General features: G+C 32.9%; 2 protein-coding genes across 2 annotated transcripts; both read left to right on the top strand.

The window, feature by feature from the left end:
• The first annotated feature begins 539 nt into the window (after positions 1 to 539).
• LOC123713142 (zinc finger protein 891-like) lies at positions 540 to 2,095 on the top strand. The gene is made up of 5 exons (XM_045666672.1): positions 540 to 750; positions 821 to 1,104; positions 1,197 to 1,314; positions 1,381 to 1,538; positions 1,709 to 2,095. The coding sequence occupies exons 1-5, from the start codon at positions 610 to 612 to the stop codon at positions 1,950 to 1,952; spliced, it is 945 nt and encodes a 314-aa protein (XP_045522628.1). The 5' UTR covers positions 540 to 609; the 3' UTR covers positions 1,953 to 2,095.
• Positions 2,096 to 4,392: 2,297 nt separating this feature from the next.
• Positions 4,393 to 19,439, top strand: LOC123713478 (excitatory amino acid transporter 3). Its single transcript, XM_045667159.1, has 9 exons — positions 4,393 to 4,584; positions 10,596 to 10,875; positions 11,065 to 11,238; positions 14,338 to 14,429; positions 15,516 to 15,699; positions 16,133 to 16,366; positions 16,906 to 17,097; positions 17,449 to 17,583; positions 17,830 to 19,439. The coding sequence occupies exons 2-9, from the start codon at positions 10,610 to 10,612 to the stop codon at positions 17,984 to 17,986; spliced, it is 1,434 nt and encodes a 477-aa protein (XP_045523115.1). The 5' UTR covers positions 4,393 to 4,584; positions 10,596 to 10,609; the 3' UTR covers positions 17,987 to 19,439.
• Positions 19,440 to 19,702: the final 263 nt, after the last annotated feature.

Below are 19,702 nucleotides of genomic sequence, written 5' to 3'. Positions count from 1 at the left end.
GGGAATTTTTACCGCGCACCACCGCTATGTGGAACCAGCTGCCCACTGAAGTATTTACGAACCAATTCGACTTAGGGTCATTCAAGAAAAGAGCGTACCAATTCTTAAAAGGCCGGCAACGCACTCGCGAGCCCTCTGGCATTGAGAGTGTCCATGGGCGGCGGTATCACTTAACATCACATGAGCCTCCTGCCCGTTTGCCCCCTATTCTATAAAAAAAACTTTGACAAAAACATAATTGAACGATAGTCGATAATGTTCTCGAGTCTCGACTTTTGTCTGGAAGTGATGTATAATCTACTCTATGGATTTGACGTTCAGCATGAAAAATCCACAATATACCAATGAGTTCAAATTTCCATGTTATTTGATGCTGTTTGTTTCGTAAAAAACTTTCATACTTGCTTATTCATTATTTACAACGAAATTAAGGAAGTACAACCATTAACCTGAAATTGTAATAAAATTAAAAACGTTTTAGAAATTAAAATAATTAATTAGTAATACAAATAATGTAAACAAATAACAGCTGATTATATAAATAAAATTATATATATATTATATTCTAATATTATAAAAAGTTTATAAACAATACAAAAATAGTTAAGGATGAACGAAACCCCTCTAAATTTTGCAAATATATGCCGAATCTGTCTGCGACGCAGCAAAACTTATTCTTTTAAAAGTTTGTTTGAAAATCTACAGAATGGTACCATAAGCTCAAAGTTAATAGCAATAGCAAACATAAGCGTGAGTAAAACTTGAAATGATTATAATATGCATGATTCTAATATTTTAAAATCATGATGTTACATTACAGATAGATGAAATGGATGCGTTTTCAAAACTTATTTGTTTTAAATGTACCAAACGATTGAATAAATGCATTGAATTTATAGAATTATGTCAACAGTCAGAAAAAATGTTTAAAGAACTAAATTCTAAGAACCTTTGCAACAAATTTATAGATGATAAGAATGAATGTGTTCTTCAACTAACACAAGATGAATCAAGTGCAGAGTTTAAAAACAATGACATTTTAAATATTACAAAAGCCGAAAGGCAACATCAATGTTCCACATGTGGAAAATTTATGTCCTCCAGGTACTTTTTTCATAAAATTTGTCTATGAAAGGTAATTTTAATGGAGTAAAATACTTTAATAAATTATTTGCTGGTTAATTGTATTGTTACAGATATAGGCTTAGAACTCATTTAGTTACACACACTAAAGAACGCCCATTCTCATGTAATCAGTGTGATAAAAGCTTTTCATTATCAGAAACCTTGAATGTACATAAAAGGACACACACAGTATGTATGACTGTTTATATGAGTTTAAGAGTTTTTTTTATTATAAAATAATCTCATGTTTTTCAGGGTGAAAAACCATTTCACTGTGGAACTTGTGGTAAGGGCTTTGCCCATTCAGCTGGCCTGATAGCTCATAACCGAAAGCATACTGGTCAGTTACCTTACCAGTGCCATCTTTGCCCTAAGCGATTTAGAACTATAGGGCATTTGCAATATCACATATGGTAATTAAATTTATAATATTATGAGCGTTATAGAGTTTTTTAAACCTCTTTATGCAAATGATTTAAATAAAACTTTTATATGACCGTTTTCGCATTGTCAGTACAATTGGTAAATAGTTTAATTCCAGATATGTTACAGTTATAAATTTTTTGCAATTGTTGATTTTTAGTAAACATACAGGAAAACGAAATTTTGATTGTGATACATGTGGGCGTGCTTTTATCACCCGTCAAGATTTGAAGCAACATCTAATGTCGCATGGTGGTGAGAAACCTCATGTCTGCTGTGTTTGTGGATTGCGTTTGAGTCGCGCCTCGAACCTACGACGTCACATAAAACTAGCACATTCTGAAGATTCTTCTCTATTATTTGATAAAAACAATGGTAAACATCCAGAATCATCCATAAAGTGACTTAAATATAAGTACTGTTTAACTGTTCACCCTAACTCTTGAGTAACAAGGAACACAAAGTTAACTGAACCTTTGACCTTCAAGAGACTGTGGTACATGAATCTGGTGTCAGCCATTAGTAAAATCTGAAATAAAGTTTTATTACAAAATAAATGCGTTTATTTTTAGGACTGTGGAATGTTTAGGAATTGTTTTGTGTTCTTTGCGGTAAACGGGGTTAAATTGGACTCGCTTGAGTTGACCCCAGTCCGGGACTCCACGGTGCATAGTTTCTGATTCACGAAACAGAACAAACTGGTTCTAGTACTGATCGACAAATTAGTGAGAAATACCTGCTCAGCTATTGTAAAGAGTATCCTCAGTGCTATCATTAGCATAGCAACGTATGTTGCTAAGTTGCAACACGCAGAAGAAAAAGGGTTCGCGGATAGGACACAGCCTTGTGGAACCCAAGTTGGCGTTAGTGTTTTTGCGGAATAGGAGTTATTTTATTCAATTAATACAGAGAAATAGGCACTGTGAAAATTGCAAGCAATATGGGAAAAATATAAATTATAATAGCTATAAAAACGGCTGTATTAGATGTGGCGATCTTCAGTCTGAATTTATTACTCTCTGGCTCTGTAAACTGTGCACAGCCTGCAACTGGGCTTCAGTGAGACACCGGCGAGTAAAAATAAACTTTCGCACGGAAATTAAAAATAGCCTTGTTCTGAATATTAAATAGAATGCAACAGAATAACGCAGCACAATTAATACTGTACATAAAATCGACCTCAAATGCAAACAATTGAAACATCCTATGACTTTATTTGTGATGGTATCGGTTACATAGGTTTCAATTTATATACGAGTTGGCGTGTGTGACTTTTTTTATATAAAACTAACTGACCCGGCGAACCTTGTTTAACTGTTAATGATCAGATTTATAATTTATAGTCAATTTTATTTTATTTTCAAAAAACACATCGACCTGACACATTTGATTTTTAAAACATTACCTAAGCTGTCTCTTTGTGTTTATGTTAAACCATTATTTTAGTTTTTTTTAAGATATTTTTTTATCGTAATATCATATTTTAATACTTATTTCGGACGAAGTATATTTATTTATTTATTTATTCATTTAGGAAACAAAACAGATACATCTCTAAAAGTATAAAACAAAAAATTAACACATTGGATAAATGCACAAAAAGTTTCACTGATAAACGTATAGATCATAATGATTGATGTATAGATAATAAAATTCAAAATCATTTATTCACAAACACAATGTACACTTATGTACGTCATAAACGAAATATATATAAAATGCTTCTAATTTTACATTTACTGCCAGTTCTCAAATCAAGGGCGTAGAACGGAAGAGAAGAACAGGCAATGAACTCTCCGCCACTCTTTTTAATCGCCAAGTTTTTTGTTTTACACAATGTTTGTAAGATAGAAACCATTCAACCAAGTAAATAACATATAATGATACAGAAAAACATGTCACGAGGAAATTAAATATTATATATATAGTCAAATTTTACTTTCGAAACAAGCAATACTCGTAGAATATTTAATTTCCTCGTGACATGTTTTTCTGTATCATTATATGTTATTTACTTGGTTGAATGGTTACTTATTGAATATAATGAAAATGATACTTATAGGTAAAACAATACCAATAGTAATTAATTAACAAGTTCTACGGTTACGCTGTAACCACAAAGTGAAGACGTGCTACGACCGGATGTGGACCAGCCGATGACTACGAAACACTACGACAACTCATGCTATGCATTCGTGGTTTGTTAGTCCATATTTTGTAAAGTTACATTGCCATTACATAACTAGTAGTTTTTAAATAGAAAAGGCAGGATATTAAATATGCTTCCGTTAAGTAGCAGTTGGTAATTCGGATGTAAAAGTGTCAAGTGGCAGGCATCAAATGATACGATTAGAAAATTCTCGTCACTGCCATAAGTTAGACATATTTATTTCACTGATATTTTTGTGTCGCACCGGCACATTTGTTTATGATTTATTGGTTAGTTTTAGGCATGAAAATGCGTATTAAGCACAAATCTGTACATTTCAGGATCTTAAATTCCGATTTCATTACGAAGTTTTACTCCACCGAGTGACTGATGCCAGCGTTAATTGGTAAACTGGTGGTGGCACAGCCGGAGTTCGAATACCCGTTTGCAGGGTTGTTTCATGATATAGTAATAACAAAAATAAAACAAACAGATTGACTATATATATAATAATATGTTGTTGGAGAACGTCTTAAATGATTTTGTATAGCAAACTAAATAATAAATGCATTATATATCCATTCTCCACGCAACGCGTTTTAATCTTTAGCCGGATTTCCGGTTGTTTTGCAACAAAAACTCTCAGCATGCGTCAAAATTGTTAAGAGTGCGTTGAGAGTTCCATATCGGAGGGATCGCAGATCAATCGTCACTCCCTAAAGTCTGTACCTCCAGGATCAGGATCAAATTGGCATCAGTCAACTCCCGACTGCCGGAGGAAGCGCACGCGGTGAAAAAAAATTAGCGCGAACTAATGCAGTGAACATTTTGTGTTATTAACGTGATATATGCAATACGAGTGCATTTAGAAGATTTACTACTGTTTTGTAAGTACATTTTCCTTAATTGGCATCTAGATAATATCAGAAGCTAGAATGTTAAATCGGAAGTCAATCGACACCTGTCGATTGTAGTGAATCAAGAGATTTTTGCGGGAGTAATGTGCTGTACAACGTAGTTTTTACTTATATTTTTCTGAGTTATATTGCAAGAATTTTAGTGCTCTTGTTCATAGATAAATTCATATATAATATAATTAAATACACATATTTTATTAAAATATATATTAACATCGTTACAAGTATACCCAAATATAGTAAAATTGAAATAATTAAATCAAAAGGAGAGCAACTGGCGGCCTTATCACTTTCGAGCGATCTCTTTTAGGCAACTACATATTTTATATATCACATATAAACTAAACGCACCGAAAGTTAAGTTTGGTCAAGATCCCAGAAAACTTACCCATAGGTACTGAATAATCTTCAAATCTTCTGTGCAATTCTTTTATCAAGAGGTTTTACCCAGACATGAGCTCTAAATAGTACAAAATCTATAAAGTATTAAACTCCCTTTCTGTCATTGTTTTTATTTTATAACAGTACGATACTCGTGTACAAATATGCACTGTTGGTTAATTTTAATATTTTTAAAGGTTAATGTGAAGATAAAATATAAAAATCACGATGCGAGTACTTCCTATATTTGTATGATAAGACGACATAACACATAATATAACATACGTGCCAATACCTGTCTGACATACGCGTAATTAAGTTCTGAGAAGAACTAAGCAAGGAATTATTTTTTGTAGGGCTTATGAATAAGAATGTAAAAAACTAGTCTGAAAAATATCGTATCATACAGTAAACCGCCGCCCTTCAAATATACGACAGTATAAAAATCTAAGTATAGACAGAAATATATGTATATAAAATTACACATCAAAAAAGGCGGAGGTTATGCGCCTTTTTATAAATGTATTGAATTATTTCTAACATTAACCGATTATATCATAACTGTACATTGTTTTTTTTTTCATTATTTCACGTAATTACGCAATACGTTAATAATTTTCAGTGTTTTTAGCGTAACTTTGTGTTCGGATATTATATATAAATAATTATAAATATGCTACCTACAAATCGGAATAATTCCAATTTTCCATAGACATTAAGATTATTTACATTGATTGACTGAGCAAACACAGCTCAAGAATACCTTAACAAATTAGCCGACGGAAACCCTTCTTCACGTGTCACTTCAAAACATAGCCTGATAGACTTGTTCCGAATCATGGCGGATATATGATTTGCAGGATAAATCTACTTGACATAAATAGTCACCTATATTTATCTACTTATCATATATAAACTTTTATATATGGTTATAGTTTGACGAGGTTGGAAGTTTTGATGATGATTTATAAATGCACGTTTCTAGGCCATATTTATTATATCTTATGGTCGTAAACATGTAAATTTAATTTGTGTTTGTATAATAATTATTAGTTTTATAATTCACTAAGAATTTATTTTACAAATCAAAATATATTACATTTATCTTTTTATGATTGAGGATTAGGATTAAACAAAGGACAATTAGGATTAAAAAATTTTTAAAGAACGTTATTTCTTTAACTAAAAAAAATTTTTTTTACTAGGATATTTCAATATACATTTAAAATTCTGTTAAATCTTTTTACTACAATAGTTAATACGTATTCCACATTATTATATAGAGGAGACAATTAATTAGAAATTACTGAATAAAACACATAATATTATACAGAGATATTTCGCGTCGCCTAGGACGGAAGTGCTCGTTGTACAAATTACATTTGCCATGCTTTATTATCATTTGTTCATGTATAGTGCTAGTACGAGCTTTGTCAAGAGGTTATTAACTTATTCGGGACTTAGCAACGACGTCTGTAATTGTTGCTAAGCAAATGGTTTATACTGTTCTATCCTTTAATTTTTAGACTCTATTCAAGTATATTTTTTTTAACATTTCTTAATAGATTTGTTTATCTGTAATGGAATGTTTAAGTTTAGCCATGATAATTGTCCTAAATAATTATATATACAATTAAAGTTTAGTTTACTTTCTAAATAAGGGTAAATGAGTAAAAAATACATACGAATGTACGAATTAATGCCAACTTTAAAATAGAGCAGAGAAGTTTCTAAAACCCAATTTTCAATATTTGAATCAATCATAATTAATTAGTTAATTTATTATATATTAGAATATATTGTTTCATTAAAAATTATTTGCATTATATAGTGTATGTAGCCCTATAGTGTTTAAATTCCCATACCATCCCCTCGCCTTTTGTATATTTAAATCAATATTATTGAATTTTGCTCCTTGATTGACCAAAAAGCAATACCTTAGGTAATTTATATAATGATAATGCTCATGATCTCCTAAATCACTTGGACTCTGGTTTATTAGAATAAACAAGTGAGTTAACTTAACTTCCCATATACATCCTTTATAAACGTAATATTATTTGCACAAGGTAGGCACATAGGTAGAAGGTACATGGATCCCGTAGATATGACGAGTAATGTTTATAGAGGAGAAATATGCTGGAAAAATTAATATGAAAAGTTCGAGTTTAGGAGCTAATCGTGTAGACACAGAGTGAGTTATATAGTCTATAGTTAAAAAAAATAAAAACAACGTTTTGCAATCAAAAGATATGCCATCAAACACCGATATTTTTCTCATTATTAAATTAAATCTGTGATTTCTTTTTAATAAACAACTTATTTACTAAAATTGTTTAAAATATAGTTTTTACTGTTTACAGATATGAATTTCGTAGATTAAAGAAAAATAATTTTAGCTGGATGACAAAGATTTTCAAAGTATTATATTGTTAATGTTTTATTGTATTCATCTAATCCCTTATGTAGGTCGATGGGTCTTAAGAAACGGAACAAGTAGAGATTATGAAATGAAAGCCTTTTGGTACCAGATCTAGACATTGGTTCATGCTAACTCTCGAACAAAATGAAATGTCTATTTTTGAAATCTAAAATATTTCTCCGTAATCAAAACTGCTCGGCAGTTACCTTAAGTAACTAGGTGACTATTAAGAATTTAGGTGCAGTTATTATATTAGTATTTGAAAACATCCATTGTTTTTAGATTTATGGATAATTTAAAACAGTCCTAAAGTCCAAAAATAATGAATTTAATTCTCTGTATGACAGTAAGCATCCAATACTTATGATTATGTAAAATCTGAAACATTAACACAACAATTTTACCGATTAACAATGTAGTAAGAAAATTTAATAAATTAAATCAAGGTCATTACCACTGACCCATATTTCGGGAGTGCTAATCGCTGGCAACATCGAGTGTACACTTCCAGCCAGGTGACTATGGACTAGATTGGTGTGCGTGTGACCGAGGGGAGCGATCGGTTACACTAAATAAGATATCCGCGCCGGCATCCGCACGGGGAGACTCCCACGTGTTGTTAATGGATAGTAAATTTTGTGCAACTTTGCCAATTTGGCAAGATTTGTACTGGCACCCCTGAGTGCGTCTGATGAAAGTAAGCGTTTTTCCGTGAACTTTATTTAGCTGGTGTATTTGAGCAATACATTGGTGTATTTTCAGCTCAAGAGACTTTTGGACTACCAAAAAGAATATTTATGTCGGCAATTAAGGAGTAATGGTTTTAACCATTACTTCTAACCCAACCACATAATAGACCTACAGTTATTTCATTTGAAAATCTATCTAAAAACCCATCTTATACCTTGAAATAAAATTAAGGATTATTATTTGTAAATTGTAAGAAACTAAAAATTATAAAAATTGATGTACTTCAATAATTGTTTTATAGTATCATGTGCCAACCATGGTAATAATTTAATGGTAATGAAATGTATTAAGCATCAAGTCAGCCAGAGCCGTCCATTCCACGTAAATTATATAAAACTTGCTATACGTATATTATGAAAAATACTGTATTTTGTTAAATCTTTGTTTCAATAGTCTCAAACTGTTAAATTTCTTGTCTAATTAATCTTTTTCGTCGTCGTCTAACATTGGCATCAATGTACTATTATCAAAACATAATGTTTTAATGTCAGGTAGTGGGCAATTTTCCAACTGCCGAGCTATAATTATTAATTGTGCTAGAGTCACTACAGGTCACATACTTGTCAAGTGCATCATCATAATATCATGTAACAGGGTTTTCTATTATTGATATTGTTGAGACAAGAGAGTATTTTATAATATACAGTATTTGCAATATTCTTAGCCGACAGAGTAATAACAATAATGAAAAATCGCATTTCGCATTATAGTATATATGAACTCGTAATAAAACCTCTTTGGCTATACTATTTGTATCTGGCTGGTTTTGGTATCATTAAAAGAATTCCAAATTCAAATTAGGAAAATGTGTGATTTTTACTTATTTTTCGTACTGTTAAGATCTAAAAAGGAAATTCGATACACTTTAAAATTGTACTACTAAAACGGTAGAAATGCAACGTGAGCCGCGAAAAAATTTGAGATGTTTATGGTCGTAGTGCAGTGTCTGTGAGAGTAGCACAAATTTGTTTTAAGCGTTTTCAATCCGAAAATTTTGATGTCAAAGATGAACGTCGCTCTGATCGCTCTATTACGGATAAAATTTATGCCATTTTTGAAAAAGTGGAGTAAGATCGGAGTATCAGTCGTTACAACGTAGCCGAAGAACTGGGAATTGCCCACAAAACAGAAAAAAACTGGGTAAACGCTCGATATTTGGGTACGCCACGAGCTCACTGAAATAAACCTAATGAATCGTGTAGTCAATTGTGATTAATTATTTCGATGTAATAAACCAAACCATTTTTGAAGAAGCTGATAAATGTTGATGAAAAGTGGATCACATACCACAACAACGTGCGAAAAAGGTCGTGGTGAAGGGCCGGTCAGACTTTACAGACTGTGGCGAAAACTGTGTTTATTATTATCTTCATCAGAAGCCCCAAAATTTCTATAGCAATTGGATCATGTCCCTACCAACAAGATGGCAAAAAGTTATCGAACAAAATGGTACCTACATGCTTTAGTTAAATGTATATATAGGTTATATTAAAAAATGTTGTGAATTTTCTTAAAAAAATGCGTGGAAACTTTTTCCCCAACCTATTAAAAAGTTTGGTTTCTGTGGCTCTGTGTACCTTTAACGCTGGCAGCTGTTTCCCGGTTTGCGATACTTTTATTCGTTGAGCGACGAAAGCATCAGTCTCTGGTCACCGGTCACTACCTACCATGCTCCTACTTAAATCTTTAATCAGCGAATGTGCACTTGTACACCAGGGCCCAAGAGTCCAGCCTAGTCTACTACAAAGGGAACAATATTGTTAAAGTTGTAGGAAAGACTCTCATATTCGAGCCGTTTATTAATTTACACTTGCTCTGCGACCGCGCCAGACTAGGGAGGTGAGACGGGACTAATGTGTCCACACAAGTAGCATCTCATACCTAAGCTTGTCCCATTCTCCAAGGGATCAAAGTCATCCCATCCAGCCGCTATCCGTCGGCTTTAGCGATGTCTGTTGGCTCCAAAATGACTGAAACATTAACAGAAGCCATAGAACGGTAGAGTTATTACTAGTAGAAGATAGATTTTATAGCTGCGATGTTTTTGATTATTAATATATGCTTAAACTCTTATTATTGTTATTATATTACATTTTATTATTATAAAATGAACACACATTCTCTAATGAAACGTAATTTTCTATATCCTCTTTCCTTCCTTACCTTAATCGTCAACGTAGCCGGAAAATTTCGTGTCGGAGTTACACACTTGTTAAAATATATGACTATAGCTAATATAAGTGTGTAACTATAGCTAATCTAATAGTGGATCGAATGATCCACTATTAGATATATTTTAATTGACGCCCAATTCAGTAAGACTGTTCATCGCATATACATCATTATACGACTACACTGCCAATATTGGATCTCAATTAAATATTTCTTTACATTGATGAAAGTAGCATAACATGACTTTTATTTACAGAACCGGTGTCAAAGATGCCGCTCCAGATAAGAAGAGAGGGCGTGGTCTCCTTCCTCCGGGAGAACCTTCTTACATTACTGACAATCATTGGAGTTGTGGCTGGAACTCTTCTTGGTTGGGGGTTGAGAGCTACTGGGTATGAATGGACACGACGAGAGGTTATGTACTTCCAATACCCTGGAGAGCTGTTTCTCAGGATGTTGAAATGCCTGATCGTACCTTTGCTGGTTTCATCGATTGTGTCAGCTATAGGGTCGTTGGATCTTAGCCTATCGGGCAAGTAAGTTGTGTTTGCATAGATTTTACATCCACATACTTTTTGCATTTGAGTATAAGTCTGGACTTGGGATTCTGGGACATTGTAAATTGCTTTGCATTGCATTAACAAATAACAATTCATCAAGAGAGTTCACCGCATAATTTATCAGCTCTAAAGAAGCTTATAGAATTCTACTTTTTAACGTTCCAGAGTTGGTCTGCGGGCGATTATCTACTACATGACAACGACATTCTGTGCAGTGGTGCTAGGAATAGCGCTCGTTACCACCATCAAACCTGGTCAAGACCCTGATTCTTTACCTGCTACCACAAAAGTTATTTCTAAGGATACATTGACGTCTGACAGTATTCTTGATTTAATACGGTATTTATGGCTATTACTAATTACTTTATAATCAGAATAGTATTCTTTGATAGTGCCGGCAACGCACTCGCGAGCCCACTGGCATTGAGAGTGTCCATGGGGGGGGGGGGGGGGTATCACTTAACATCAGGTGAGCCTCCTGCCCGATTGCCCCGTATTTTATAAAAAAAAACAGAGGCGTTGTTCGGACTAATACCTGCAGCCCACTGAAGTATTTCCGAGCCAATTCGACATGATGGACCCGTCCATCAAGAAAAGAGCGCACTTGCGAGCCCTCGGTGTTAAGTGTCGATAGGCGGCGGTGTCACTTAACATCAGATGAGCCTCCAGCCCGTTGCCCCCAGTTCTATAAAAAAATCTACTTATCAATGTGAAAAACATTGTTAATTCTAAGATTACATATGCAAGTAAATCGACTCGCGTATAATCCTCATTTAAACTCGTCAATTGACCAGATGAAATTTCATACTCAATCTATTTACCATTTGTTCCTATTTCAAATTGTGTATACATTTTAATAATTAAATCAAAAAGAATTCTACGTTTATGTATTCTAATACAAAATAATTTATATTTCTTTTATAAGATTGTTTTGGTCAGTTAGAGACGTTTTTGTTCACAATTAATAAATATTTTAATTGAGAAATCCTGTAAGGAAATTTCAAAAACGAATGTGTTTGTGATGGTTCACAAAAAACTATAAATAAAAACAATATTTTTTAATCTTATATATAATAGTTGGGCTGAAAAGTTCCCAGGCTAACATAAAATCTTTTGCTATACAATTTGAAAAAAAAATCAATATAGAGATCAATACAATGATTATTATAGCTGTCATAAAATTGTCCGATACCATTTCTATAGTACGATTTGTCTTTAGCCTCTAAATTGGCATCAGTTTCGGCGATTGCCGCTTCATCAGCAAATTCCAGTTAAGCGAACATTCTCTTGAGGTCTGAGAACAGGAAAAAGTAGCTGCCAAATTTGGATAATACGCTGGATGCGGAAGGAATTCGAGGCCTAAATCATGAAATTTTGCCATCGTTTTCATTGATTTGTGAAACAGCACTTTCTTCTTGAATTTCTTTAGTATATATCCTTATATATATACATTTTACAGTCAAATCCGTTTACGACGACATCGTTTAGAACAACATACCGGTTATATTGACCAAAATCAAAGGTCCCGGCTGAATTCTATTGTATTAGGTACTTAATAACAACGTCATCGTCAATTCAATGTAACATAATGTAAATATAACAGATTTTGACTGTAGTAATATAGAAGTAACCTTATCCTTGTGACTCTTAAGGTGTATTTTCGCGAAAACCGGTAGATGTAGCGAGTCTATTAATAGGAAATCCAGAGGCATGCATTATTTATGTTGTCAGTTTATTGTGTTAGTAAGTCGTCATGTGACAACAAGTTTAAGATTAGCCTCTAGGGGATCTTTATTGGATGACGACCTGCACCAATTTGCCTCACAGTCTCTAGGGATATTTTAGGCTTCATATTTATAGTGCGGTCGTAAATCGTGATTGCTCTTAAAGTATTATAAAATCCTAATTTTTTTTATTAAATTTTAATGTAACCATCTAAAGTATACATAGTCGGACACAGACCTAGTTACAGTGAAATCAAAATTAACAATTGACAAAAAAAGACTAAGAATTTTTTTTATGCGGTTGTAGCTGATATTATTTAAGGCCATAGATTTGTATTACTTAAGATAAGGTTCGTTTAAGTAATTATTTGGAATATTCGTCATCTAATGCATATTCTTAAGTAATAAAAAAAATTAACTATCATTTTTTGTTGCTTTTATCGCACGTTTAACATGAAACCAGTGGCGCTACCTCTTACAACAATTAGGTGATCAGCCGTCTGTGTCCAATGATTGTTAACGATTTTAATTCCTTACACATGCCATGTTATAAAATGCATCATTATACCGGCAGTAACTGTTAGTGAAATCTATTATTGCTTCACTGTTTTAAAGAAATAACAGCTTGAAAACGATTGTATTCTGCAATGAGACATAGATTAATCTAAAATCGAAAAACTTGTAAGTATCTTAGGAACATAATACAAATGCCGCGAGGTTGTTCTTGTATAAAGACAGTATCTTCGTTTGTGTAGAGTAGTTTATCTTAATATAACCGGAAGGGACCTCAGGCCATTCATCGTGTGTGACCAAGTGCGTTTAAAAGATTTGCCCTTCGAACTTGCGTCTAGGCGCTGATTCCTTTATTACTATAGTAATAGTGGCCCTACACGTTTATAATCTATTAGAAATGTTCATTGTCATAATGATTGATGAATACAACTCGAACAATACTCGTATTAACATACCGTCTAAAATTGTTGTAGATATTAAAGATATGTTTTTCAGCACCTTACTCGGTGAATGCGATAGGCTAAGGTCGTAAGTCACGCCTGCCTAAAATATGTCTATTTAGCTGATTAGTCATTATCAGTATGGCTTTCGTGGAAGACTCTTTTCTTAAAGCCACATCCAGCATCGGAATATGAGGCTAAATTAGCCTCCAAGAAGCAGGTTTGCCACACACCACCATGTGGTGCCTACTGAATTATTTCCGAAGTAATTCAACGAAGGACCCTAAGTCCTTAAAGAAAAGAGCGTAAAGGTTCTTAAAAGATAGGAAACAAACTCGCGAGAATGTGGCGTTGAGAGTGTCTATGGGCAGTGGTATAACATCAGGCCAGCCTCCTGCCTCCTGCTCTATTAAAAAAGGGGTTTTTCCTTGAAATTGCCATGTTATAACCACCCTTTTCAATCATCAAGGACTTATTTTTAACAAAATATATAGTTGCAAACTATAGCACACGATGCTTAAGATGACATCTCGAAGCAATTAATTATAAATAGAAATAATAATAATAAAAAGTCTTAATAGTCCATTAAAGATTGCTTATATTTTTGGTCATTTCATTCAATGGTTGTTATTCATTAGTTTAACTCGATGTAAGTTTAATTTGTGAATGATCAGACAACATACATAACAATATACATAAATAATCATAATATCATCTCAGCGTTCACTGTTAAATGCGAATTTAATTTGCTTTATTTTTAGAAACGTTTTCCCCGAAAACATAGTTGAAGCCACCATAGCCTCATACCGTACGAAGCTCACCTACGATGTGAATGACACGAGAGCAATTAAAGGTAAGTGCTTTTAATTAAGTCAAGATCAAACCAATAATAAGTTATAATAACATTCGATTATTTAATCCTTTTCAGCAGCATTTTCTTGAGAAATGTGGAGGCTTTTAATGAATGCTATGTGTTGTAACGAAATCTACGGTTTTTTAAACGTTTAATAATTGACAGACACATACTGTTCTACATGTAGCATGTAATAGCATTAATGTCAAATTATTCTGGAATAGGGTACCTACTAAGTCTATAACTAGTTCGCATAAAATAGGTACATTTCGCTAGCCTCGGGAAACTAAGTCAAAAGTTTTGTTTGTTTCTGTGATGTGTGATAACTGTATTGTATTTTGATGTCATTTTTGCAAAAACTACTATAAAAAATCGAAAACGAGATTTACCCAATTTTACGTCCCCTGAAATTGATCGCAACAACCATAAATATAGCTTTAGTTTAGATTGTGTTTCTACCACAGAATTATAAAAGTTTATAGGCTCATTAACTTAAAAAAAATAAAGCGTGGTAATACTATATCCCTGTTTCACCAAGGTTATATTTCGGCGAAAAGAGTGTTGAAAAGTTCTAAACTTTCACCAAAATGTGCCGTCGTAATGTGCGGTTATTGTGTCGTTTGTAATTATGTTAAATTAGTGAAATAATCATAAACACTTTTGCTCTTCAGTCTAATTACATAGATGAATTACTATAATATACATTAGTTACTTTTTAACTATTTGCCCTAAAAACATAACAAATATGTTTAAATCGTCGAAAAGGAAATAATAAGCCTTGATTTGATATATAATTGTATATATAATGTACTTAGTATCTTAGTAATAATCCTTCTTATATTTTTCCGATAAAAAAAATAGATTTTACTTTTACGACTTTGTTCCCCGGGGTAAGCGATACTGTAAGTTTTCTCATGAAAGTGATATTTTAGAAATAAAATCTTTATTATTTAAACCTTAATTAGATTTTTTGTAATCAATAACTGGCGAAAGTGATTGACAATACCATTTTTAAAAGAAATCTATTAAATAATCTTCCTAAGTCACTTTGGTCCTTTTATTATATATATTTGTTTTTTTTTTCAGGTCAACTGGAAACATACAAAATAGAGAATTACTACCAGAAAGGCAGTAATGTCTTAGGTCTGGTGGCGTTCAGTATAGTGCTGGGCATCACTCTTGGTAAAATGGGCGAGCAGAGTCGACCGTTGCAAAATTTCTTCCATACACTCTCGGAGGCCATGATGATAATTACCGGATGGGTTATTTGGTAATAATCATTAATCGCTCATCCTTAATCAGAACCTACGACTGTTAATGTAAATAAAGTTATTATTGGTTTATATATTGTTTCTATAATGATATGGACGATTTGATAATTTTGAAACTGTAGCTTATAATAGAGCTGTCTGTTCTTTTTCGTATTCATACTATTTGCAGTCCCAGAACCCCAATGGGATACCCCATGGCATGACGCGTGGCAGTCACCTTTTCAATTCTCAATGCGAGCCTTCATTTGTGCCGATTCAATACTTCACGTGGATAAATCTCTATGTTTCACGGGCTTTCATATATAATGTTTATAAAAGGGATAAATTAACATACGCTTCTGTACTTTTAGAAGTCCTTACCTCAGATTTTGAATCTCACATTTCACAGAATTCCTTGACTTTCAGAACTTTGACAGTAGATTATATTTACAGGCTCTCACCTCTCGGAGTGTTCTTCCTTGTCACAGCGAAGATCATGGAAATCGAGTCATTCTCTGATCTCGTGGGGAGACTTGGCCTCTACTTTATGACGGTGTTACTCGGTCTCTTCCTTCACGGTTTTGGGACCTTGAGTATTCTCTTCGTGTTAGCCACAAAAAAGCTGCCTTGCAGATATATTGCGAAGATGGGACAGGTTATGGCCACTGCGTTTGGAACTGCATCAAGGTATTTTTTATATAAGTAAAATTTAATTAAAAACATTTCACTTCTATTATAGTTTAATTAAAACTATGTACAATTTAAATTTAAGGACATAGGTCGTCTTAAAAGTTTTATTTCAAATAAATAAAACTAGTTATGGAAGTTGAACCCGTGGCTTAACTTGTCTGTAGTGTTTCAAAACTAGATTTTTCAAGGTAAATATATATAACAAGGCCGCAGAGCCTGACAATCCATTCAAAGTCATGGCAACATGTTAAGTATGTTATTTACTTAATCATCATTTGTGAATGTCAAGTTGAACGAAAAATTCAAGAATATAGAGTATGACAAAACAAGAATCTCAGCCAGGTTAATTTTTTCTGATTATAAATAATACATTTTCAAGTTAGAGTTGAATTCTTTTCCAAGCACTAGGATTGTTAATAAAGTATTATTTTTCATTATAATAGACGAGTATCTTAAGTTAAACGAGTGTTTTGAATTTATCGACAAGTTTTTTTTCGCTAATACTGACGAAATAATTCATTCTTGAATATTTTCAGTTCAGCAACAATGCCAATAACGATAGGCTGCTGTGATGATATGGGTCTGGACCCTCGCATCACGCGCTTCGTGATACCTATCGGAGCCACTATTAACATGGATGGCACGGCGCTGTATGAGGCCGTCGCTGCAATATTTATCGCACAACTTAGGAAAATCGATATGTCATTCGGCAAGATTGTAGCCGTCAGGTACGTGTCATATTATAAACATTTTTTTTTCATTATATTAAATGTATGGATTAAAAGGCACAGACCAGCAATCATAGATAATATTTTAAAGCACAACCAAAAAGAAAGTCTTGGTATAAACGTGTGTAAACTTATTAAGAGCTGTTCAAGAGCATCAAAGGTATACTAAAGAATAATCAGTGTGTTTTGCCTTCGTATTGAAGTAATTTCTTTAGGTGAATTAAGAAAACGGTCCTTAGTCCAAAGTATCTGCACCTATTTCAAAAAGATATGGGAATGACTTTCATAAAAACTAAAAGGGAAGTTGAAAAGGGTTTAGTTTTTTAAACAAAATGTGAATGTATTTTGTAGTATAACGGCAACAGCAGCTAGTATAGGCGCAGCTGGAATCCCGCAGGCAGGCCTCGTTACCATGGTGATGGTGTTGGATACTGTTGGCCTACCAGCTGAAGACATCTCACTTATTTTTGCAGTTGATTGGCTATTGTAAGTAAATTTTAAATAATTAAACACTGTAGCTTCTAGGTTTAATTCAAGTTAAATTAATATAGTCTGTCTCAGTTCAACTAATATTGAAGTTCAGGTTATTTTTATAGAACATCAAATATTTGTTAAATTAATATCATCACTTGCTTTGTATAATTTATAATAATTAAAAAGAAGTTACATCCATATCGCCGCTGCAAAGATGCAACGAACGTAGTTCTATAAACAAATCTCCCTTAATTACAGAGATCGATTCCGAACTACAATCAACGTGGTATGCGACGCTTTGGGCGCTATTATTGTAACGTCACTATCTCAAGCAGACATAGAAAAATGCCGTGCACAAAGCGAAAGGGAAGGACCCGGGCACGAGCTCAGCGATCTTGAAAAGGGCGAACATTAATAAGCTTTCTGTAACGTCCATAGTGATTTTTCACAACATAATGGCCAAAGGAAAATAAATATATGTTAAAAAACGGGTTAGCCAGATATACCCAGAACTTGGTTAAAACTAATTTAAGTATCATCAAAAGAGCAGAATATTGGCGATTTAATAAACACTGTTATGCAAGGAAAAATATTAGGTCCCTTAAGTAGTCACTTATTATTCAATGTAGCTAAAAATAGTTAAAATATTATTTTATGACTTCAAATTGAGAATACCAAAATATTAATATTATAGTGTGTTACAGTGTTTAAAACTAAATGAGAATTTGTTTAGTTCCCGCCAATATTACATACATAGATATTTTTACTTGGCCCGATGTTACGCCTCGATGTTGATCACAATAGGTAGTCCGGATATATTCACAGAAATATTATTTTAATGGAATCGTTTATTTTTTACTAATGCTGTTTTCGATACCAGTTTTATTAATTATTTTCAAGTAAGAACATATCATAAAAACTATTGTTTAATTATCGGCTCTTAATTTTGTTAATTGATTTAAGGTCAAGTATTATTAGAATTTAGATGTAGTACAATTGATTGTATGAGATTTTCAACTCTAAATATGCTAAAGTCTATTTTCATATGACAAATTATTTTTCCATATTCCGACTTGTGAATAATTCTACTAGTATATTCACTTATCTTTGTGTGAATGTATTTATTTGTGCGCCTGGTAAGTACATTTTATTTACTAAGTATTGTGTATACAGTACCAAATACTAGCTGTAAATTAGACTAGTAATTCAAATTTGCAGTTGCATTCCATTTTATATTAGCCCGGATATTATTTCCCGGAACGTAAAAAGATATATGTATAATCATAATTATTAGGTTTAATCTAGAATAGGAAAATACCGCACAGTGAAAACATATAGTATAGCTTAGATTTAACTAATCGGTTTCATTATAATTTCCGAGAATTAATGAGGAATAAATTGTATATTCTTGTGGTAATGCTAATGCGGTTACGTAAGACACAACCCGCAACAATTTACTTTTTCCAAACCAGCCAGTATTTTTATCGCCAACGAAACGCACCAAGAAGGTTACATATGTACTACCTATCCAAATTGCAATTATGGCTCTTATGTTCGTCATTTGTCAAATTACCGCAGAAAATATGATTTTTTTATATACATAACATGATAATGTATAAACGTGTTATGTTTTCTACGTGCGATGTTTAATTTTGTGTCGAAATCAATATTTTATGTATTTTAAATACAATAATGTTTTAATATAAATCTAGTCCATTTCGGAGATTCATTTTGTTCACCATTACGGTAAGTTGTGCTTAGCACAATTATGTTGATTAAATTATCAATGTTGAGTAATGAATGCAGATATATCGGTGCAATATATGGTGTTTTATTGTTAATGTTTATTAATAAATAGTTATATGAATTCTAAGTCTTTTATTTTAAGATTAATGGAGTCTGTATATTCAAACCCCTTGGCTAGACTAGATAAAGTAATAACGAGACTCAATATGTAATCTGCGCTGCGTCTATGGCTTAATTCTCAACGCACATGGCAAATAAACAATAATTGTTTGTATCAAATTCTTTGGGAGACATAAAGGTTGCTTTGCGTGGAAATAAATATGGCCAATGAAGCATAGGACTTCTCACGTACAAACAGGCTGGTTTATGTCAAAGAACGACAAAA

This window comes from Pieris brassicae, chromosome 8, assembly GCF_905147105.1.
Source record: "Pieris brassicae chromosome 8, ilPieBrab1.1, whole genome shotgun sequence".
Classification (NCBI taxonomy): Eukaryota; Metazoa; Arthropoda; class Insecta; order Lepidoptera; family Pieridae; genus Pieris; species Pieris brassicae.
This window is presented reverse-complemented; position numbering and strand designations above follow the sequence as displayed.